The 25,711-nt window shown below is 43.0% G+C and overlaps 1 protein-coding gene across 1 annotated transcript in view; it reads right to left on the bottom strand.

The window, feature by feature from the left end:
* LOC126298614 (uncharacterized) overlaps nucleotides 1-25,711 on the bottom strand; it is a 421,534-nt gene that overhangs the window by 294,870 nt on the left and 100,953 nt on the right. The window contains 1 exon segment of the mRNA XM_049990020.1: nucleotides 20,349-20,406. Within this exon segment, the coding sequence (XP_049845977.1) occupies nucleotides 20,349-20,370 (22 nt within the window). The 5' untranslated portion in view covers nucleotides 20,371-20,406.

The following is a 25,711-nucleotide window of genomic DNA, read 5'->3' as shown; positions in this document are numbered from 1 at the left end:
TCACTAACACTATCATGAAATCAAAGCAAAGAAATCCCTCATCAGTAACTGATACTCCGCGCCTCGCGGCTCCCCATTGGATAGTATTATAAAAATCCTGGTTTGCCAAGCTGATCACGTGAAGCACACAGAACTGATGACTCAAAACTATTCGTAGCGACATATTCGCCCATGACCACAGCTCCATGTGTCTTTAAAAACAACAACTTAAGCAAAGAATCTACACTCCTGGAAATGGAAAAAAGAACACATTGACACCGGTATGTCAGACCCACCATACTTGCTCCGGACACTGCGAGATGGGCTGTACAAGCAATGATCACACGCACGGCACAGCGGACACACCAGGAACCGCAGTGTTGGCCGTCGAATGGCGCTAGCTGCGCAGCATTTGTGAACCGCCGCCGTCAGTGTCAGCCAGTTTGCCGTGGCATACGGAGCTCCATCGCAGTCTTTAACACTGGTAGCATGCCGCGACAGCGTGGACGTGAACCGTATGTGCAGTTGACGGACTTTGAGCGAGGGTGCATAGTGGGCATGCGGGAGGCCGGGTGGACGTACCGCCGAATTGCTCAACACGTGGGGCGTGAGGTCTCCACAGTACATCGATGTTGTCGCCAGTGGTCGGCGGAAGGTGCACGTGCCCGTCGACCTGGGACCGGACCGCAGCGACGCACGGATGCACGCCAAGACCGTAGGATCCTACGCAGTGCCGTAGGGGACCGCACCGCCACTTCCCAGCAAATTAGGGACACTGTTGCTCCTGGGGTATCGGCGAGGACCCTTCGCAAACGTCTCCATGAATCTAGGCTACGGTCCCGCACACCGTTAGGCCGTCTTCCGCTCACGCCCCAACATCGTGCAGCCCGCCTCCAGTGGTGTCGCGACAGGCGTGAGTGGAGGGACGAATGGAGACGTGTCGTCTTCAGCGATGAGAGTCGCTTCTGCCTTGGTGCCAATGATGGTCGTATGCGTGTTTGGCGCCGTGCAGGTGAGCGCCACAATCAGGACTGCATACGACCGAGGCATACAGGGCCAACACCCGGTATCATGGTGTGGGGAGCGATCTCCTACACTGGCCGTACACCTCTGGTGATCGTCGAGGAGACACTGAATAGTGCACGGTACATCCAAACCGTCATCGAACCCATCGTTCTACCATTCCTAGACCGGCAAGGGAACTTGCTGTTCCAACAGGACAATGCACGTCCGCATGTATCCCGTGCCACCCAACGTGCTCTAGAAGGTGTAAGTCAACTACCCTGGCCAGCAAGATCTCCGGATCTGTCCCCCATTGAGCATGTTTGGGACTGGATGAAACGTCGTCTCACGCGGTCTGCACGTCCAGCACGAACGCTGGTCCAACTGAGGCGCCAGGTGGAAATGGCATGGCAAGACGTTCCACAGGACTACATCCAGCATCTCTACGATCGTCTCCATGGGAGAATAACAGCCTGCATTGCTGCGAAAGGTGGATATACACTGTACTAGTACCGACATTGTGCATGCTCTGTTGCCTGTGTCTATGTGCCTGTGGTTCTGTCAGTGTGATCATGTGATGTATCTGACCCCAGGAATGTGTCAATAAAGTTTCCCCTTCCTGGGACAATGAATTCACGGTGTTCTTATTTCAATTTCCACGAGTGTATTTACCCTGTGTCTGGTTTTGAACAGACACAAACTAAATACGTTTGGAGTCGTACATACCCTATCAAAACATGGTATTCCGTATTTCAACTATTTATCAGTACATAATTTCAGTGTAGTTGTATTCTTGAGCTAGGGAATTACACACACAAATAAAAGTTTTGCATCACCGCGGTTCAGAGAGTTCCGGAACCCGTACAGAAGATTGGAGTATATATCAACATAAACATCATTTCCGACCGTTTTACTGCTCACCACACATTGCATGTCGTACCACTATACAGCGTGACCTTCAGAGGTGGTGGTTCAGATTGCTGTGCACATCGGTACGTCTAATACCCAGTAGCACGTCCTCCTGCATTAATGCATGCCTGTATTCGTCGTGGCATACTATCCAGAAGTTCATCAAGGCACTGTTGGTCCAGATAGCCCTCTCCTCAACGGCGATTCGACGTAGATGCCTCAGAGTGGTTGGTGGGTCACGTCGCCCATAAACAGCCCTTTTCAACCTATCCCAGGCATATTCGATAGGGTTCATGTCTGAAGAACATGCTGGCTACTCTAGCCGAGTGACGTCGTTATCCTCAAGGAAGTCATTCACAAGGATCACGATGGGGGCGCGAAATGTCGTCCATGAAGACGAATGCCTAGCCAATATGCTGCCGATATTGTTGCACTATCGGTCGGAGGATGGCGTACGTCGGCCCCACATAATGCCACCCCAAAACAGTAGGGAACTTCCACCTTGCTGCACTCGCTGGACAGTGTGTCTAAGGCGTTCAGCCTGATCGGGTTGCCTCCAAACACGTCTCCGACGATTGTCTTGTTGAAGGCATGTGCGACACTCGTCGGTGAAGAGAACTTGATGTCAATCCTGACCGGTCCATTCGGCATGTTGCTGGGCCCATCCGTACTGCGCTGCATGGTGTCGTGGTTGCAAAGATGGACCTCGCCATGAACGTCGGGAGTGAAGTCGTGCATCATGCAGCGTATTGCGCTCAGTTTGAGTTGTAACACGACGTCCTGTGGCTGCACGGAAAGCATTAATCAACATGGTGGCGTTGCTGTGAGGGTTCCTCCGACCCATAATCTGTAGGCAGCGGTCATCCACTGCAGTAGTAGCCCTTGGGCAGCCTGAGCGATTGACCGTCTAGGCCTGGTTGTACTACAGACAACACGAGCCGTGTATCTCCTTCCTGGTGAAATGACTGGAGCTGATCGGTTGTCGGACCCCCTCCGTCTATTAGGCGCTGCTCACGCATGGTTGTTTACATCTTTGGGCGGGTTTAGTGACATCTCTGAACAGTCAAAGGGACTGTGTCTGTGATATAATATCCACAGTCTACGTCTATCTTCAGGAGTTTTGGGAACAGAGGTGATGCAAAACTTTTTTGATGTGTGTAGTTCATCAATGTTTCCAGGATGCTCGTTTTACCTGACAGTTATCTTGTTAATCCTAACAGAATTAACCTGTTCAACTTCACAACAATAATTACTGGGTTGCAATAACTTTTCCTTCTCCGCACCATTATGTCGCAGTCTTCCATTTGCGTCAACGTCGCCCTGACAGCGTCCCTATCTTCTAAAGCTGCAAATATGGCTTCACTTTTATAGGATCATGTGGAATAATTTTTAATTTGACATAAAACTTTTCAGCGTTTCCCGAGAAACCAACGTTTCGGCCAACGTTGCAGTGGCCTTCTTCTGAAGACTCAGAAGAAGACCATTGTGACCACAACCGAAACATTGGTTTTTCTGGTATAATTTTTTTTCCATTGTGATTCTGTACCGTGCTCAGTAAACTTTCACGTCAAGTGATTTTGACCTCGGAAGCCAGCGCAATTATAAACTTTTAATTTGTAATAAAAATCTTTCAAGATGCCTGGTTTATCGGAAAAGATCTCTTTGTACTTGCATAGTAAATTTAGCAATTCGCGTTTCCCTCAACATGCGGATGTTAAATTTCGTCGACTCTCTCTCCAAACTGATCGATGATACATTGTTCACTCCCTGTGTATATGTCTCGGATAATGCGTGCCATTAAATCCTTCCCCTGTAGGACCTCTTTGAACGGCACGTGTCTCCTGTTTGCCCCCTGGTTAAACTCTATTATCGTATGCTTACAGTTGATGCATCACGAGTACTCACACAGAAAGTCCATGCTCAGGACAATATTTACAGACAAATTCTGCACTTGTAAACAATTCATTGCTAATTTATTGTCATACGCCTCAATTTCTAAAATAAACTCTTTATTCACTGGCTTATTGTAAGCTGTTGTGACTGTATTTATTCTAACACCTCCGATAGATACCTCAACTAAATCAGTATTTCTGACTGCATCTAAAAATTCCGATAACTGACTCCCACTGTCCAGCAAAACACTGCTTTCTATGTTTCCAAATTTTATATTAATTATTGGCTCTACCCTTTCCGCTGATGCCCTCTTACATTCAACTTCTTCTCATAAATGTCCAACGATTTCTCTAGATACATTTCTTTTCTATAATAAACGCTCCCTCACTGGGTGGCTCTGCATACTTATCTCCACTAAAAATCTAACTGATTGCTTTCCTTATTCGAACATGACTTCCTAGTCCATACCACCCTCTTGTCACTCAAGATGGTCTGTGCGGCTGATCACGACGGAGGTTCGACTCCTCCCTCGGACAAGTGTGTGTGTGTTTGTCCTTAGGATAATTTAGGTTAATTAGTATGTAAGCTTGGAGACTGATGACCTTAGCAGTTAAGTCCCATAAGATTTCACATACTTTTTTTTTTGTCACTTAAGATTTTTCACTTTCCATTCCTTAGGCATGAACACTTTATTTACTTTTCCATAGTAAACCCAAAAAGCTACACCGTAATCATCTTCATATTTCTCCATTCAATCACTACTAATATTTCGGTCGAGGACAACAGAAGCTTCATCCAGAAAGATATGCATTCCACATTTACCGTCAAATAACACGGTTCGGAAACATCTCTAACGACGCGTCACTTAGATCGCTGGCACCACCCTCCCTGTATTGTTCGAATACTTCATCTCTCAATCACATTAACATTCGTATCTCTATTTCACGAAGGCTCAACAAACTCTTGGTCGACATCCTCATCACGGGTGGGACCAACATAAACGTCCGACGAATTAATCTCACAATTATCATTTTTCAACACCTCATTTACACCGCAATACATTGATGCTTCATTACCATCGTTCACTGATTCATTAATATGTGTGGCGCAGTGGTTAGTGCACTGCACTCGTATTCGGGAGGGCGACGGTTCAAATCCACGTCCGGCCATCTTGATTAAGGTTTTCGGTGATTTCCCTAAATCGCTTCAGGCAAATGTCGGGATGGTTCCTTTGAAAGGGCACGGCCTACTTCCTTCCCTAATCGATGAGACCGATGACCTCGCTGTTTGGTCTCCTTCTCCAAATCAACGCAACCCCATTAATATGTATCACCTCCTTTACTTGCAACGAAGGTATTCCACTGATCAAGAACTACTCATGCTGGAAGAATGCAGAAAGTTGAAATAAGTGGTTCATGTAATGTTAATACAACAGCTGATTCCTGAAACTGGGGGGTTATCAAGCACGGGGTCCCACAGGGTTCGGTCTTAGGTCCTTTACTGTTCTTGATATACATTAATGACTTACCATCTATATTGATGAGGATGCAAAGTTAGTTCTTTTTGCTGATGATACAAGTATAGTAATAACATCCAAAAACCAAAAACTAAGTGATGTAATTGTAAATGATGTTTTTCACAAAATTATTAAGGGGTTCTCAGCAAACAGACTCTCTTTAAATTTTGATAAAACACAGTATATACCGGTCCGTACAGTAAATGGCACAGCTCCAGTAATAAATATAGACTTTGAACAGAAGTCTGTAGCTACGGTAGAATTTTCAAAATTTTTAGGTGTGTCCATTGATGAGAGGTTAAACTGGAAGCAACACATTGATGGTCTGCTGAAACGTCTGACTTCGGCTACGTATGCTATTAGGGTTATTGCAAATTTTGGTGATAAGAATCTCAGTAAATTAGCTTACTATGCTACTTTCATTCACGGCTTACGTATGGTATCATATTCTGGGGTAATTCATCGTTGAGTAGAAAAGTATTCATTGCTCAAAAACGTGTAATCAGAATAATTGCTGGAGCCCACACACGGTCATCTTGCAGACATCTATTTAAGGATCTAGGGATCCTCACAGTAACCTCACAGTATATATATTCACTTATGAAATTTGTTGTTAATAATCCAGCCCAGTTCAAAAGTAATAGCAGTGTGCATAGCTATAACACCAGGAGAAAGGATGATCTTCACTATCTAGGGTTAAAACTGACTTTGGCACAGAAGGGGGTAAATTATGCTGCCACAAAAGTCTTTGGTCACCTACCAAACAGCATCAAAAGCCTGACAGATAGTCAACCAACATTTAAAAATAAATTAAAAGAATTTCTAGATGACAACTCCTTCTACTCATTGGCTGAATTTTTAGATATAAAGTAAGGGAGGGAAAAAAACTAACTTAAGCATTAGTGTCATGCAATATTTTGTGTAATGTAATATCTTGTACAGACATCTTTCATTAACCTGACACGTTCCACATCATTACGAAGTGTCGTATTCATGATCTATGGAACAACTATTAATCTAATCTAATCTAATCTAATCTAATCCCATCTCGCGTCGATAGTTTGGTAGTTTAGAAGTTCATTACCAGATGGATCTGCTTATTCTACCTCCAAAATGTATCTAATGAAGTTCTCTCGGACATGGTGAAATCAAAAAATGCACTCGCACTTTGTATCGGCAATGCTTGCACATGACCTAAATTATATTTTGCAAATTTAATTTTTGAATTGTCACCCATTCCTACAGGAAAATGACCTTTAGATATAAAATCGACTATACATTAATTTGCTTCACCAGAAAAGAACCACACATTCCAAAGCTGAGAAATCTGTTTTGTCATGTACATTCCTACACGACTCGTTTCCACATTGCTGTTGATGCTGCGCAGCTCCGAAATTAGATCCGTGCGATATAGCTCTCTTTCCCCCTCTATTTTCTTTTCTAGTTCATCGGATCGCTGACTCTCAGTTCTCCCTCTACTGCTTCAATTTTTGCCGTTAAGCTAGACTCTACCCCTAAAATTCTCTCATTGATCCTCTGAAGCAATTTTGTACGACTTTCCAACTCATTCGTTAATTCTAATCTCATTTTGGCAGTTTCATCACTCATCTCCCCCACTTATTTACTCATGCTACTTTTCATTTGCCTTAATTTGCTATTTGATCCTGCCAAAGAACTCATTGTTATTGCCCATGGATTCAATATTCCATATCCCCAGTTAATTAGAAAATTTCCTGATTGCTCATAGATTCTCGGTGCCTTCAGCCGTGACTAGCGAGATTGAAAAACAACGCACAATTACAATAGCACAACCGCTCAGTTAACTTTGATGTAGAACGTCGCCCACCGCCGATGCTCTTGCTGCTGCCTCCGCATGCTCCCCATATCGTGAAATCGCTTGTCGCTGCCGTTGCGCCTCGGCGAAAACCACATTGCTAGAGCCACTGCCGCCGATGGTTACTCCATCGCCGCTATAACGGAACCATGCCATTGAAGCACCGCGGTTCGATGGTTACCACTATCGCACTGATTACCGTAATCGCACCTAATCTCTCCCGTAACTGTATTCATAGGTCTGCTTACCTAGCAATCTATTTCAATAAACGAATGCCGGCCGAGAACCCAAATTACAAGCTGACACACCGAATCGAGGAACAAAATTACGAGATTTATTAATTCCGGCTGAACAGTTAAATATGCTGAATACTATGTCTCTTCGGGGTATTTACACGCTACCGCTTTTTATGGATACATCTCCAGCGTCTTGCTGAAAGTCTCTGAAATTTCACTAGATCTGGACAAGTTCAAAAAATGATTTCGACGACACATCGTATCATTAATATTTCGATAAAAATTTTTGTTGTGTAAAATTAAGGTACAGCCTAATTACGCGTTTCTTTGAATCATGATGTATATCAGAGCGTGAGAATCGCAAATAGGCACGAATCCTTCGGCACAGTTCCATTGTCCAAGTTCACTGATCGAATCACTGACACGTCTCAGTGTAACTATAAATATCAATAAAATTTAATAGCTCTATAACTTCTATGCAATTCATTATCGTGGCCGACCAGCCGCTTATGCTACTGTTGAACACGTGCCGGCTGCTGAACAAAACTCAAACACAACTTGAGCAAAATCGAACCACAGACCGTTCCTACCACACCACGTCCCACCACCGAGCTTCCGCTCTAGCCGCCCGTGCCCGCCACTAACTGAGCGCCTATCTTCCTCTTCTTCTGTCGACTCCTCTCCCTGGCCTCTGACGTCACAAATAGACGTGAGAACGTGTCTCATAAGTACTACGTAAATGATTAAAATTGTTCACGATGTGGTACTATAATATATGGCTTCGAATACGCGCTAATGAAACAAGAAAAATAAACCTAAGTGGTGGATTCTACGATTACTGGTACCCGAGATACATGCTACTAAATATTGCTCTTAAACTGCATAATCTATAGCACAAAAGAATTGTGCGTAAATGGGAAGGTAGTCATAAGGGTTTGGTATTATTGCGAAGGGAAACTGTCTCATGTTTTTCAACATATATTTAGGTTTATGTTATTCCTTAACATTATCTCCTAATTTGCATGCTTAATAATTAATTATCAATTTATCTACGTAAATATGAGTGTCTACTGATCTTGAATTACACTGTTGCTGTGATAGCAGAATTACATACCGCCGCGAGTTAATCTGTACCTTTCTTCTAAGTTTCTGTAGACTAATTAATTCAACTATTTTATTACCTCACACTGTCTCACTTGTGCCGGGTATCGATTGTCCTTAAGAAGAGATCTAAATGGTTCAAATGGCTTTGAGCACTATGGGACTTAACTTCTGAGGTCATCAGTCCCCTAGAACTTAGAACTGCTTAGACCTAACTAACCTAAGGACATCACACACACCCATGACCGAGGCAGGATTCGAACCTGCGACCGTAGCGGTCGCGCGGTTCAAGACTGTAGCACCTAGAACCGCTCGGCAACTCCGGCCGGCAAGAAGACATCTAATTTGTCATAAAGAGATTAATATTAATGAAGATATAAATTCTATAGGATAACTTCTAAAGTAATTTTTACAGAGTAAAAGCTTTGTCGTAAATAATTATTTCCTTTTACTCTATTCATGTTGCTGTCTTTGACATTTGTGTTATCCCATCCCTCAATGTGAATATTCTCCGCCACCCGCCATGATCTCGCGAGCTCCGAACGGAAGTATTTCCCGCTTCCAGGATATTGGTCTCCAAAAGTTTTTCTCTGACGTCATTAGTACGCACGCCAGACGACGGTCTTCGCCCAATTTCCAGCTTACTAAAATTCGCCATTTCTGTAGGGAAACGGCCCATGTGAAAATACGTCAACTGACAGCATCATTACCAGATCTGTTTTTACGACATCGAAACATATGTTGTGTCCACGAACCAATCGTATTGAGAAAGTGTGACAATTAAATGCAGGCGGCCTCTCCTGTTATCTTCCATGTAGCGGCAAGGATAGAAGTAGGACACCAATTGTTAACGTCGTGACACTGTCCTACGCTTCGGAACGGAAGTTAAATAAGGGCCTTTGCGTACCACAATCTGTAAAAACGGAACCCTTATGCGATCGCTAAAGATAAGTTTCCGGCGGTTAATTCCGTCACTGACGTAAACTCCCGAAAATACTTACGTCACTGAGGTTAAATAGCTCCGTGTTGAAATCTCCCCCGCGCCCCATTTTTTTTCTCCTCAAAATTATGAACTGAGCATCCGGTCATTGATGTGTCTGTTCAGTGTATACAGGCTTGTGTGTGTGTCGTTATTTAACGTTAGTTTGCAACAGCGAGGTGTAAGGAAGGGAGACTAGACTAGTACCACGTGTTACGAGTCGCGTTCCGTTTTGAAAGTTTTGACTCTTGAATTCCCTTGTCGTAACGTAGTTCACACCCGTTTGTTTGTTGTTTTCATTTTTGTAACAAGTCTATGGAGCATCTCGCCTGCTCTCACTGTTCATCACATTTACTTGCGACGGTAATATATTCTTACCACATCACTCATATGCTGTAACCAATGTATAGTAAGACAATTGCCAAGACTACACAAAGACGACAGACACGTCAATGACCGGACGGAAAGTTAAGAATTTCATGAAAAAAAGTGGTATGTGTGATATTTGAACACGGATCTCCCGCTTTGCCGTTCAACACCGTGACCAAACGGCAACAACACCGTAATTCTCAGAGTTTGCTCGATGTTGCACTTCTTATGCTTGGACTGTTCACTGTTCCTATTTTGCTTCTTTTCCACAGTGTAGTACACCTTCATCCTGTTTTCTGTGCTAAGGTTTTGACGGGCTACCCACTAGGCCATTTGACCGCTAAATCTGAGAGTGGTGAGATGGAGAGTATCCGTAAGGTGGACAGACGATTTTAGATAAAAATTTTAATTTACGATATCCTTTCTTTTTTTTCTTGTTCCGATTTTGATGAAACAAAGGCTGTTTGTTGCCCCAAGCTACACCTAAGTTACCTGCGAAAACCTCATGAAAATTTTATTATTAGTACAGATACAGTAGGTATTGATTAGACAGTCAGAAATACCACCAACTCGAACAGAATTCCTTGCTCCACTGATTTACAGTACTTTCTACACAACTACCGGGATATTCCGTGCTGTAACCAGAAAAATGTTTGAAGAGCTGACTGAATTGTTGGAGAGACTTTGAACTGCTGAAGGCTCGGAGTTCCCCTGTGTTTGTGATTCTGCCAGAATCGGCAACCGCGGTGGCGTGAGGCGTGCTTGGCGTTGCTTCACTTCGCGAGAATACCAAAACGCGCACGGCTGACTCAACCGAACTCAGTCCAGTATGAGCCGGCCGGCGTGGCCGTGTGGTTCTAGGCGCTACAGTCTGGAGCCGAGCGACCGCTACGGTCGCAGGCTCGAATCCTGCCTCGGGCATGGGTGTGTGTGATGTCCTTAGATTAGTTAGATTTAATTAGTTCTAAGTTCTAGGCGACTGATGACCTCAGAAGTTAAGTCGCATAGTGATCAGAGCTATTTGAACCATTTTTTTCAGTCCAGTAAGTTTCTTTACGTGGCCAAAGTAGTGTAATAACAGAGTATTACGTCGTTATACTAACGACAACGTACTTATCAAAGACATGCTGCGAATGTGTTACGTGTGCTGAGAAAAGCAACAAGAGTTCTGCGGTCGTCCCTAATACGTGACCATAACTCCCACGTCACACTGGACTACGACCCACAAATTTGTCGCCTTATTTTGTGCTTTCACTGCGTGTGGAGAATAATCCAGTTTTTCAGTTTAGAAAATTCGTCTTAAACATGCAGCCTACCGGTCTACGGGTAAGGCACAACATATTTGACAACGAATATCGCAGTATAATTTGAACATGCAGCTTTCTGTGGTTGAGTAAGGGCCCTTCATATGTGTTTCTGTAACTATTACAACACAGTTATTGTGTTGTTTTTTTCATCAACATCAGAGTTGGTTTGATACAGCACGTAAATACTATCGCTAGCCGATTAGACTCTTCAGCTCAGATCATATCGAGACGATTCTTTCCTTTCCCCATCGCTTCGGGTATCCTCTTTTTGTCTCATAGCTCCTAAATAACTTTGTTTCCTAAGCTAAAACAAACACATCTTTGATAAGAGTGAGTGAGAAAAAAAAGTGACCGAATTTATAAGTTCGTTACTTTCTGATTATGTGCAAGCATTACACATATGAACCACGCTGATGGTTACCCCCGTTCTAATTCCGTTGTTTCAGGGAGTTGCTACAGTACCTTTATGAAAGAAACAAACGAGGAGATGAAGTAAGGTTAAGTGTCAAATTTATGAGCTCGACCAGCATCACAGGCACAGGCTCATTCGTTCAGTCATCGTAGGTATGGTTTAGTGGTAAAGCGCGTGCGTGGAGCCCTAAAGATCGCGGGATCGAATCCTACAAAGACCAGGCAATATTTCAGTCTGCCTCTGACATAGCCTTCATCTCACAGTAATGGGAAGATTTGCCAGGAACGACATGTGTTTCACATTCCCTGTTACTCTGTAGATTCTTTTTCCCTCAGTAGCATGCACTGGCGTAGTTTGTGAATACCTAACTCACGTCCAACAGAAAAAAAGCTCATCATGCCGTTCGACCACATGAAATTATTATTACTCATCATAGAATATCGTTCGTGTAACTGTTGGACCTCAGACATAACAAGTTTATGTTTGTAACAGTATTACACAGAAGATGTAATCAGTATTTGCAGCCAATTATGAGTCGTTAGTAGTAGTAGTAGTATTAGTATTAGTTGTTGTTTATACGTTCGTGGAAGAGTTTTACATTGATATTGGAAATTTCGTGATATAAAAATTAAAGAACAAAAAGCTAAATTCTTATATACAGACATGTACTTGCTCACAGGCTTAGTTTAGGAAGAAGGTGTCAGGCAGTCAGCCGTGCTCCTACAATGAGAACCATCTTGCCATTTGCCTCAAGTGATTCTAGTACAGTCAGGAAATCTGAATCGGGATGGCCCAATAGGGATTAAATTCACCTTCTTTCAGAAATCCAAGACCAGTCTCTTATTTTAAAAAGGGCAGCCTAGTTTCGTTTATTACTTGTGTACAATACTGTTTTGTTTATACATGCATGACTGAAAATATTGTTTACACCTTCTGTGTAATACTGCTACAAACACAAATTTGTAATGTTTGAGGTCAAACAGTTACACGATCGATGTTCTATGATGAATGTATTTTGTTTATACATTCTTGCAAAGAAGCTATTCCGATATGTGGAAAGCTAGTGCTACACTGTCAATTCACACCTAAACAATAGTACCTGCACGCACTACACACACTATATTTACATTGTCAGCTGTCATCAGAACTTTGACTATGATATTTGATTCCATTTTGAGAACCGCAACTTCTGATTAGTTTGCCTGAAAAAATGAGTTAGTACCCCACTATTATGAGTGAGATGCTGAGATCAGAAAGAAGATGCGGAAACTTACTGGCAGATTAAAATCGCAACTCGAACCCAAGGCCTCTCTTTGTCTTGTGTGGACAAATGGTCCACCGACTGAGCTACCCGAGCACAACGGACGACCTCTCTGCACAGCTATAATTCCGGCAGTACCTCATCTCCACCTTTAAAGCTTCACAGAAGTTCTCCTGCGAAACCTGCGGGAGTAATACTCTTGGAAAAATGGGATCTTTGGAGGCACGAATTAGCCACAGCCTTGCGGATCGAATACTGAGTGAATTTTCCTGTGAAGTTAGGTTAATAGGAGGTGCGGTACTGGTGGAAGTAAAGCTGTGGGGCGGGGTCCTGAGTCGTGCTTCTGTATCTCAGTCGGCAGAGCACTTAGAGTTCCAGTCTGCCACACTGTTTTAATCTGCCAGTAAGTTTCATATCAGAGCACTCTCCCCTGCAGAGTGAGAAATTCATTCTGGAGATAAAATGTTAGCATAATCCATTGCAGAGCTTTGGTGTAAGATTTTTCAGAGAAGAAAAAGTAACACTGTAATGCGAAAGTGTGTTGCAAGATGACAAAGGGGTTTCATTATTATGTAGCGGTGTTACATTCTTTTACCAAACCCTGTCCTTTGTTATCTGATTAATCCTTCACTATACAGAACGTACCGGTTAACCGATAATTTTAACCGCTTTTGAAAGGGAGATTTTTAGTAATCTCGTTAATCGTAATAGGCAATTTACTGTATAATTTTATTCCTTAGCCGAAAACGGTGTTTTCAGATTATGTTTATTGTTTCATGGTAAATGCACATTCGGTCAAGACCACGTTGCATGACCATGGAACGAACTGTTCATACAGCAAGTATCGAGGTTTTCCTCATGTGCATATCTGATTGGTAATGTACGAGCACTTTCGTAGTGTAGTTAAAATCTTCGTTGTCTCGAAGAGATTTTGTCAGTGAGTCCTACTGCTATTTTGCTTATTATTCTTACGCCCCTTTTCTGTAGTTTGAACATTTTTAATACTTTGTGCATTTGTTCCCCACACGAAAATTCCACACCTAAATACTGAGTGTACTTTTGAATAGTATGTAACTAAAGGCACTGGCTGTCACACACTGATCAATGAACCTTAGAGCCTAACATGCGAACGATGCTCTGTTTGCAAGCGCCTTTGTGTTATATAGCTCCACAACGTGCCTTTATTCGATTCATCTAAATCTACATCTGCATCTACATGATTACTCTGCAATTCACATTTAAGTGCTTGGCAGAGGGTTTGTCGAACCATAATCATACTATCTCTCTACCATTCCACTCCCGAACAGCGCGCGGGAGAAACGAACACCTAAACCTTTCTGTTCGAGCTCTGATTTCTCTTATTTTATTTTGATGATCATTCTTACCTATGTAGGTTGGGCTCAACAAAATATTTTCGCATTCGGAAGAGAAAGTTGGTGACTGAAATTCCGTAAATAGATCTCGAAAAACGTCTTTGCTTTAATGACTTCCATCCCAACTCGCGTATCATATCTGCCACACTCTCTCCCCTATTACGTGATAATACAAAACGAGCTGACTTTTTTTGCACCCTTTCGATGTCCTCCGTCAATCCCACCTGGTAAGGATCCCACACCGCGCAGCAATATTCTAACAGAGGACGAGCGAGTGTAGTGTAAGCTGTCTCTTTAGTGGACTTGTTGCATCTTCTAAGTGTCCTGCCAATGAAACGCAACCTTTGGCTCGCCTTCCCCACAATATTATCTATGTGGTCTTTCCAACTGAAGTTGTTCGTAATTTGAACTGACAGCCTTGAGAATTCTTCGTCCCTTATACTGCTCTCACCTTGTCGTCAGCTTGTTTTTCTCCGTCGTAACACACTTAAAGAAAACCATGAATGAATGCAAATTTGGGAGATACAAAGAATACTGTTGAGTACTCGCAGGCCCAAACCAGCAGTGAATGCTTGTGTAAACATAAACCTCAGCGCTAGGCCAAGCTCAGTAATGAAGAGCCGTCAGATGAACTTGAAAGGAATAGGCCGTATGTCTTGTCGCATCACAGGGAGCAATAACAGCGTGTGAGAGACTTGCGTGGGACAGACACAGAAGGAAGTTCAGGTCTGAAGCTCTCTCGCAGGTTACTGCTTCCACGATTTGCCTTGAGAACCCGCATCTGTGGAACCTTCCCGGAAGGGTGGAAGCACACGAAGCTAGTGTCTGTGCAGGAGGATAGTAATGATCTCGGCTCGGCGAAGCTTTACCTGCCTATCAGCCTGCTACCCGCACTATAGAATACATTAGGATCTCACAAGTACCAAGGACACATACGATAGTCGGTATTCTTGGAACGTATGTCACTTATTTATTGGTACCGGAGACGTCTACAGTTGACCGGTAGTTTTAACATTCGAAAATTCGGGTGACTCCACAATAGTCCTACTGTATTTTTGTGAGTGTAGACAGTTACAAGTGGCACCAAGTGTGTCGTACGTTATTTCCTGTTGTTATGAATAGTACCAAGTGGTGAGATGTAGTAATAATGCCCGTGAAAGCTGTGAATAAGAAACCAAACAGCACGGGATCAGGTGAGTCGAGTGGTACCGAGTCTCACAAAAGCAGCGGTCTTCACGAAGGACGTAGAATATTCCAAGAAGAAATGTACAAAGAATGCCAAGCATTGTGCTGTCACTTGAGTTTCACACGGGCTGGTCACGTACCAGCAGGGTCCAGTTTGTTTAGGCCTTGGAACTCGTCAAAGATTATGTAGACATTTTATGATTTCATGTCTTTTACAAATCAGACATGATTTCATGTCTTTTTATATTTTGTCCCTTTTGCTTTAAATTTGGATGAAAAATATCATAAGGTCTGTTTATGTACTTCAAGCGTCATACTATGGAAACAGGATGGTGAATTATTCGACTTGTCGGGAACAATGGAATACGCTGTTTAATTTGCTAGCCTCAATGTTAAAAAAATTGTGTATTACAATCTACCACTTGTGCTTATTCTTACTTTTCTTCTTCTTCTTCACTACACAAAAAGACTGTACCGGTTTTGTCCAAAGAATTTTTTCCGTTTTTCCGAGATCCTACCACGTCTCTTCGCCATTTTGAGCTATCTTTAGTTTGGGGTGTTCTCCGTCGTCCGTTCTATTGGTAGGTCATTTCTATTTATTCCTATCTTCTTCTATTTTCGTTGCCGTTTTTATAATATTTCCTTCTGTTCGTATGATGTTCACCATCAGTTATCCTCTCCACCACACAGTACGCTTAGCTTTTTCATCTCATTTCTGGTATTTCGTCTCTCTGTAAGGGGAATCAAGCCTCATTCCCATATGTCAGAATCGGTAAATTTTTATTGTTATATGTTCCCTTGTCTTGTTATTCAGCGTTTTGCTGATAGTCCCAATACATCTGTACGAAACGTTGCACCATTATTTCTGTATTTCTGCCGATGCTACAACTTAAATCAATCCCTAAGTAATAAAAGTACGGCATCTTTTCATAAGGCGTGTAAAGGGCATCTATGTATGATGGCCAGGAAATTCACCTTGGAAAGCTATTATTTTCTATTTTGGAGCGTCGCACTCGCTTGCAATATGCTCTAATTTGTACACACGCTCTTGGAGAATATATAACAGTAATTACTTCAAAAATGGTTCATTTGGCTCTGAGCACTATGGGACTTAACATTTGAGGTCATCAATCCCCTAGAACTTAGAGCTACTTACACCTAACTAACCTAACAACATCACACACATCCATGCCCGAGGCAGGATTCGAACCTGCGTCCGTAGCGGTCGTGCGGTTCCAGACTGCAGCTCCTAGAACCGCTCGGCCACTCTGGCCGACACAGTAATTACTGTTTCAATTTACTACTGCATCCTCACTTATTTTTACTCCCAGAATTTACCCCTTTCTGCCATTCATTCAGTATACAAAAAATAATGGGTGACATACTGCATCTTTATCATAGTGCATGTTTCCATTCAAATTTGATGTCTGTAGGAATTCCGTGTTTACGATGCATCTACTGCTTAAGATGGAGGGGACAACATGCAGTATTCATTGTCTCACAGTTTTATACTGCTGCGTATTTCAAAAAACTTTTTCAAAATTGATATTGTAATATACGTTTCTAAATTAGATTCTGCACGTCTCCTTGATATGTGTACTCGACATGTACTCGTCATGTGGACAGAAAGCGAGGTCTGCTAGTGAACCGTCGCCGTCGATTGTGTAAGAGGAAGAGATGGCCGGCAGACACTTTCTCCTCTGCAGGAAGTCACGAGCCGCATCGCTCCATCTCCCTACCCAAACAGAGCAAATCAACGGTCGACTACATTCCACGCAATTCTGTTCGTTATCTGTGAACGTTATGGAGCATGTGTGAAGGGGATTCACGAAGCAAAACACTGTGGCAAGGGCTTTTATGGGAAATGTTTGTATCACGTCCACTGATACCCTGGTTTCATTGTCATTTGTCGGAACGCCTTCATTACGAGAGCTACTCATAAAACTTAACTATCTCCTCGAATACTTGAAGATATGTAATTAATTTTAGTGTGTTTGCAGGTACATGCCGGACGCAGTACCTTAGCAAGCTGACAAAGGAGCCAAAAGAAAATGGCATTTCCACTTTATCGGTAGGCTGGGCCGTTTTGTTTTGTCGTATCTAGCGGCGTGCTGTGGGATTCCAATGTGTACCTCTACGGTACCTGCAAATTAATAAAAAAATATTTCAAACTTAATTTTTTTCGAGATGATACTTAAACCTTTATTAATAGTCCTCGTACAGTTCCCACGAGTGCCCTCTCTTTGGATCCCTGAAGAAGGAAACTATTTCCAGTCCACACGGGCACTCATGGAGTAACTGTAAAGCTGTTCTCACACTGGACATGAAAGCCAACGTGGACGTGGATCTGTGCAAGTTTTCTGACGTCACAACATGGTATTTCACGTTATGGAGAAATTATAAGCGTGGAAGGCAGAATCAGACGCATCACATTTTTGCAACGTGGAGAGGAACGTGGCTAGTGAGATGCAAGATCGGTTGCTACGTCACAAACACAACTTGGGGGGCACCATATTGGATTACGTCATTTCCAGCTCCAGTCCACATTTAATGACATTTGTAAATTAAGTGTTATGAATATAAGCTCTTTTAAAACACCGCACACTGGGAATCTCTCGATAACGAGTTGTTTTCCGTACGTTTTTTTAAATAAAGTGTCGATAAAAGAGATATCGGCGGCTATAGATTTGTCCTGTTCGAAGCATTTCGTGTTATGACTTGTTTACTTTGAAAGTATACCGCTTCATGGCACCGGTGTACTGAAAATTTATCAAAACCGCTACGTTTTTGGTGCGATCTGGTATAATAGTCAGGTAATGACATACCGGCGATCAAAGCCTTAAGCTGTAGACAGCAATAACGTCAGTGAACGGTGGTGTAGGGCATAGACAGGTGGACTGTGAACTAAAAAGTTGTGAGTTTGCGTCTTAGTTTCTGTTCAAATGGTTCAAATGGCTCTGAGGACTATGGGACTTAACATCTATGGTCATCAGTACCCTAGACTTAGAACTACTTAAACCTAACTAACCTAAGGACAGCACACAACACCCAGTCATCACGAGGAAGAGAATTAGTTTCTGTAAATACTTGATGCTATCTAATATATTGTGCGGCTTTCTCATCAATTTAACAGAAATATGTACTGGAATATTTGATGTTATTTATGAGTTCTCTCCGTTCAAGAGTGAGTTTATGCGATTTTAAGAATCTGCCATGAAACAGACAAATAAATTGCAAGATTGCTTTCGTTGTCACTAGTCGCTCCTCTAGCAAGTCAGTACAGTGCGTATTGAACACAGAGCAATATGTTTAACATACGAACAAAGTAGCAAATTTGCGTTTTAATAGATACAGCGAAGTAGGAGCGGTGTTTGTGTAGTGTTAAATGTAACAATTTCTACAATAACCATTGATGAACCGAGACGCTTCCCCACCGCCGCAAATCACGTTGAAGAGCACGTTCCTTGTGATGTACTGCTTCGATTCTGGGCGTCCAATAACCACATTGGAAATCACGTCTGGTGTGCATTATTTTGAGAAACAGGATCCGTGTAAAGACGGCATAAAGGAGTGACACCCATTTTTTTCCTGTAGAAACTTCCATACCTCCTTATTTTACAACTGGAACAAATATTAGCACAATCTTGTTGACTGTAAGAAAGATTCTCTGCAGGCAATATAAGTTGTTTAAGTTAAATTGTCTTGAGACAAATGTAATAGTGTTAAACGTTGGCCAGAATTTTCTTTGTGACTGTGACTACTACCAAATTTAAACAAAAGTTGATATTCACTTTTCCCCATAAAAAAGTAAGTTCAGTTGAACTCTCGATTAGACGCTAAACACGAAAGAGTCGAAACAAGTGTTCAGGTTGTAATCTGGCAAAAGCTTTTAATGTAATAGCTTATTTAATTACTCTACGTCTTCTCACTGTAATCGGAAAGTTCAACATGCTAGCGAGTGGGAGCCAGAGGCCATACCAACCCATATCAACTATGAATATGTGGTGTGTGTGGTCTCCCCCTTGATTCCAGCTGCAGAATGAGAATTATGGCATTCATTTTGTATCACGTCAATCAGACCATCTTAAGTGGAATCTCTCTGTCGACTTTATACAACCGAGGTAAATACAAAGAATAACAAGCTAGTATTATTTGCAGAACGTTCCATCAAATTCATCTTAAGTAAGCGCTGTAAAATGTAAAATTCTAAACACTTTTCGAAAGCATTTCTGTAAACAGACACGTTGTTGAGGATGTTATGTTTGTGCCGACCTTTCGTTACGTTCAACCAAAGATTACCATAAAATTATCACTTGACCTATTTAACTAATCAGTTTATTGACATTTGTGGAGTTTGTGGACATAACCATTCTACACCAAACAATCATTGAACCTTAACAAGCGGAACAAAGACTACACTATTGCACTGGGTAGTGGCATATTTGCTGCCATAAATTAGAAACGCGTTTATAATATGCTTTACAGATGGCAAGAGTTTCCACTGAGCAGCTGTTATCGTGTTTAAGAATCGAAATCCGCATAGTCTTTCGCCACCATACATGATAATCACAATCTATTTGTTTACGAGCTCTGAACATAGCTAAGTAAATTTTAAGCTGGGCATTTGTATATTCCGATGTTCTACTGCCAGTGAAACTTTCTTTCCGAAGAGAATAAAATATGATATCTTATTATGAATAAATTTTCTCTTGAAATGAAGCATTCAAGTTGCAATAATGTTACACGGTTTGGTCTGGGTTTGTCGTCAACGATTTAGTTAATGACCATACGATCCATACGATCCGGTCGCAGTTTCGTGTTGTTGCAATCATACGAAATCATACATCCTAGTTTTCGAAGCTGATTGCTTTATTAATACCTCTGGTCACTATAGCAGGTTCTGTGCCAGCCATACAGAGGTGAAGGGAATTCTTTTAGGTGTATTTCGGGAAACGAGACGGTGACTTATAATATTAAAAGATTATCACTTACCTGTAAAGAAGACGAAGCGCATAGTTGCATTGGTTAGGAGGCGGTGTTGCTCTCCAGCCTGTAACACACAAACATAGAAGGTTAGCAGTGGTAACATTGACAACATCCTCCTTTCTACTACTAATGACCTATACCGCAAGCAGAAGTATTTTCCGTGCAGCTATGGCACTGTCCCAGAAAGCTAAAACAAATTCTAGGTTTCAGAGAGAGAGAGAGAGAGAGAGAGAGAGAGAGAGAGAGAGAGAGTATTGAGGCTGCATGTTTGGGGTCCACACCTAATAACGTCTTCTAATCCTTGTGGGAAACGACGAGAAGGCAAACTGTACCTGCAACCAATTACATCTTCCTTTCTCACACAGCAAATAAGATCGCTCAAATAAATACCTAGTTCCGTGGCGTCAAATACCAGATGGCTCAGGGAACAGACTGGAGCGAAATTAATAAAATTGTAATTAAAATTAAATGTTTTTGAGTAGTACACGCAGCCAGATAAATGGATGACAGATGAACCAAGTTAGTTCTTTTCTTGATTGCAAGAGACAATGAACGGCTGAGACAACGTCCTGATGGAAGAAGGTGGGTACATTACATCAGAAGCAACTCAAGCATAAAGTGTGTTGTTTATAAAATTGGAGCATATAGTATTATGATAGTATTTTATACTAACTATTCACTTTATCTCACGCATCAAAAATATGTCGTAGTAGCAGAAGTTGCGATGCTCGATCAGAAGTAACAAATACACTATGAGATCAAAAAGAATCCGGACACCTGGCTGAAAATGACTTACAAGTTCGTGGCGCCCTCCATCGGTAATGCTGGAATTCAATATAGTATTGGCCAACCCTTAGCCTTGATGACAGCTTCCACTCTCGCAGGCATACGTTCAATCAGGTGCTGGAAGGTTTCTTGGGAAATGGCAGCCCATTCTACACAGAGTGCTGCACTGAGGAGAGGTATCGATGTCGGTCTGTGAGGCCTGACACGAAGTCGGCGTTACAAACCATCCGAAAGTGTTCTATAGGATTCAGCTCAGGACTCTGTGCAGGCCAGTCCATTACAGGGATGTTACTGTCGTGTAACCACTCCGCCACAGGCTGTGCATTATGAACAGGAGCTCGATCGTGTTGAAAGATGCAATCACCATCCCCGAATTGCTCTTCAATAGTGGGAAGCAAGAAGGTACTTAAAACATCAATGTAGGTCTGTTCTGTGATAGTGCCACGCAAAACAACACGGGACGCAAGCCCCCTCCATGAAAAACACGACCACACCATAACACCACCGTCTCTGAATTTTACTATTGACACTACACACGCTGGCAGATGACGTTCACCGGGCATTCGCCATACCCACATCCTGCCATCGGATTGCCACATTGTGTACCGTGATTCGTCACTCCACACAACGTTTTTCCACTGTTCAATTGTCCAATGTTTACGCTCCTTACACCAAGCGAAACGTCGTTTGGCATTTATCGGCGTGATGTGTGGCTTATGAGTAGCCGCTAGACCATGAAATCGAAGTTTTCTCACCACTCGCCTAACTGTCATAGTACTTGCAGTGGATCCTAATGCAGTTTGGAATTCCTGTGTGATGGTCTGGACAGATGTCTGTCTGTTACACATTATGACTCTCTTCAACTGTCGGCGGTCTCTGTCAGTCAACAGACGAGGTCGGCCTGTACGCTTTTGTGCTGTACGTGTCCCTTCACGTTTCCACTTCACTATCACATGGGAAACAGTGGACCTAGAGATGTTTAGGAGTATGGAAATCTTGCGTGCAGACGTATTACACAAGTGACACCCACTCACCTGACCACGTTCGAAGTACGTGAGTTTCTCGGAGCACCCCGTTCTGCTCTCTCATGATCTCTAATGACTACTGAGGTCGCTGATACGGAGTACCTGGCAGTAGGTGGCAGTACAATGCACCTAATATGAAAAACGTATGTTTTTGGAGGTGTCCGGATACTTTTGATCACACAGTGTAGCTCCAAGGCCCTGAATTTCCCCACGTAAAGCAAACACAAGAATAAGTAAGTAAAATGGTTTTATTAGAGAGAACATAAATTCATTTTGTTGTCAAATTACGAAACTATATTTCCACAGTGTTACGGATTATTCTTATAACATCAAAGACCAAAGGACGTCTGCGACAGCGTGATGAAACTGCTATGCATTAACCGCCACGGTGTTCAGCCGCGGCACCCAATTTCTTTTTCTTCTCCAAAAAAAACTTGATCGCCAGTACTTTCACTGAGCTCTGTGAATAGGGCACCGGCCATCATTGCAACAGCTTTACGAAGCGTGAAAACATCTGGAATCCACTCATCTTGTCACATTCCCCTTACTCCAGCATATCTTTCTGGGTTTTATATTATACAAAGTGGCCTAGCCTTCCCTTTCAGCCGAGTTCTGTGCAATCAAGAGTTTACAGCCATACAACAAACATGGGCCCCTGTTCACTTATCAGCATGATGCAAATAGTTTTGCTTGCTAGAAGACAGAAGATATCGCTAGCACTACTCTTAAGTTAGTCCAGCAGCGCGGCGTACGGCACGCAGAGTGGCGTAGTGGTGGTGGTGGTTAGTGTTTAACGTCCCGTCGACAACGAGGTCATTAGAGACGGAGCGCAAGCTCGGGTAAGGGAAGGATTGGGAAGGAAATCGGCCGTGCCCTTTCAAAGGAACCATCCCGGCATTTGCCTGAAGCGATTTAGGGAAATCACGGAAAACCTAAATCAGGATGGCCGGAGACGGGATTGAACCGTCGTCCTCCCGAATGCGAGTCCAGTGTGCTAACCAAGTGGCGTAGTGGTAAATATTGTTGCGTGCGTTCTGCAGGTCGTCATTCCAAACCCGACCACCACCAGCAATTATTTAATATTTATCATTTTTGGAAAATTCTTCAAAATGTTCAAATGTGTGTGAAATCTTATGGGAGTTAACTTCTAAGGTCATCAGTCCCTAAGCCCTCACACTACTTAATCTAAATTATCCTAAGGACAAACACACACAGCCATGCCGGAAGGAGGACTCGAACCTCCGCCGGGACCAGCCGCACAGTCCATGACTGCAGCGCCTGACCGCTCGGCTAATCCCGTGCGGCCGAAAGTTCTTGGAATATCCTATGTTTCTAATCTTTTTATATTCTGGAATATTCAATTTTTGTAAAAATATCAGCATTCTGGAATGTTCAATGTCTGTACCTATAAGTAGCTGCTCTCTCTGCCCATGACGTCAGTTCTGTTCTGGCTGTTACAGTGGTGTCAGTAATAAAGATGCTTTCGGTTCTGAGTGCTATACTTTATTGACCGCCTTTGTATTTGAGCTTGATTGTGTTTTCCTGGTGACATTGTTTGGCGGAGACGCCGGGTACTTCAAAATATCTACATTATCGTGCCTCCAATTAGACAACGTATAAGCAGTCACCTACACAGCCAGGAACCAGAATGAAAGCAGTAAACCGATCCCACGGTCCGTATATTCATGAGACCAATGGATTCCAAGCCAGCAGTAAGACAGCTGCACTTAAGCCATCCATCAATGTTTTCCGTAGACGCTGGCCCGGATCGGATGAAATGACTGCAAGGATTCAACCGAGCCGCCACATGCAACAGGCGTGATGGTATGATGTGTTTGGAAAACGTATACTTTTACTTGGACAGCAAAGCCTAGCAGTGATTAGAGAAAAACGGAGGGAAGCTCAATAGCTGTATCAAATTCCAGGTTGAACTGAAGAAAACGTTCGGCGAAAATTAGCTACGAGTCCGCTTAGTAGAACAATAGAAGAAGTGGGCCCAGTGCCATGGAGGAAGGACAGAACCATACATAGGGAATGTTTGGGCCACATGTCGCATCCTGAATCCTATCACGACAGATGCCTAAAAAATCTCGCACTTGACGAAAGGGGTCGCAAAAGACATGTATCAAGCTGGTAAGAATGGCACAACCACAGAGGAATTCATCAAGTCGCGCTCACAAATCTAGGTATTGCAACAGAAAAATAATCGGACGAAAGAGGTATAACTGACCGCCGCGTGTGGTCCATATGGCAGTTGGAAGACCACCGTGCGCTCGCCGCTCTCATAAGCAAGATTGTAAGAGAAGAGATACATCAGTGTATGGCAGCCAGAAATGTCAGATCGAGTACACACGACTCAGCAGCCGTGAATGTCAACCCGATACGGCAGAAGGTGATAGAGAAGGTCGAAGAATGGATGTATCGATAGTTAGCACGAAACTCAGCCACTAATCGAAGGTCTCATGCAAAATGGTTTTTTTCATCTTGGACTTAAGTCGCAACAGTGAAATAACGACCCCCTATCTGACCAACGCATGCGAAATCAAGTCCTCCACCAAGTACAACGCCCCACAGTAGAACAGACATTTCGAGGACGGAGGACAACACGCCTGTATGTTTCCACTGTGGTCGCCGTGGACAGCGTGTACGCTGCTGCAAAAAAACAGAGCGAGGTTTTCACTACTACAGCAACGCCAGACGTCATCCATCACATTAGTTCTATTCGCGTCAGTCAACTGCAAAAGGTTGTATACAACCTGCGGGACGAATCCCATCGCCGTACCTTGGACAAGGTAGCTCTCCAACACGCCTTAGCTGTCCCCCGTCGCTGTATAGAGGTACCAGCCGTCGCCTAGTAGCCGGCGTTAGGAAAACTCAACTGGGCGACGATCTATGGAGGTGAGGCCGCCACAAATGCAAAATTCTTCATGGTCGACACCCACCAAGACGTCTGGAAATTTTATTGGCGTCACCGTCGACGGCCAACCAGTCCTGGTGCAGGGCGATTCAGGGGTTGCCTTTTGTGTAATGTATTGCAACAATAACTGTCAATGAAACAACACAGCCCTTCGAATTTGTCGTTTTAACAGAATGTGCCTTAATCTTATTCTCGAAGAAGACTTCTTGTAAGCACCTCAAGCTGTCATAGACTGTGGAAGATCAGAGCTCTATTTTGCGAAGCTACTCCAACAAGCATACATAACAAAGATTTCTCTGGGTGACTATCGTTGAAGATTCCCTCGATTATTTGAAAGGATTAAAGCATTTCTCAACTACGAACATGCAGTTAGGCTACTGGCAGATCTAGGTTGACGGGGCTGACAGGGAAAACACTGCCTTCATAACTCCTGGCGGTCTCTATGAATTACCCCGTTTGGACTGTGTTATCATCGAGACGAGTTCCAGTCTTCAGTCGAGATGCTCAATAAAACTGTGTAGCTTTTGTCGATTGCAAAAGCTACTCAGGCTCACGAAGGAAATCTACATGCCAGCGAGCACCATAAGCATCGTAGGTGGTCAAGGAGAACATTGCATTGTTGATTGTCACGAGCAGCCACA

Source organism: Schistocerca gregaria, chromosome X (assembly GCF_023897955.1).
Source record: "Schistocerca gregaria isolate iqSchGreg1 chromosome X, iqSchGreg1.2, whole genome shotgun sequence".
NCBI lineage: Eukaryota > Metazoa > Arthropoda > Insecta > Orthoptera > Acrididae > Schistocerca > Schistocerca gregaria.
Note: the sequence above shows the minus strand (reverse complement) of the source record. Positions and strands in the feature narration are given on the sequence as shown.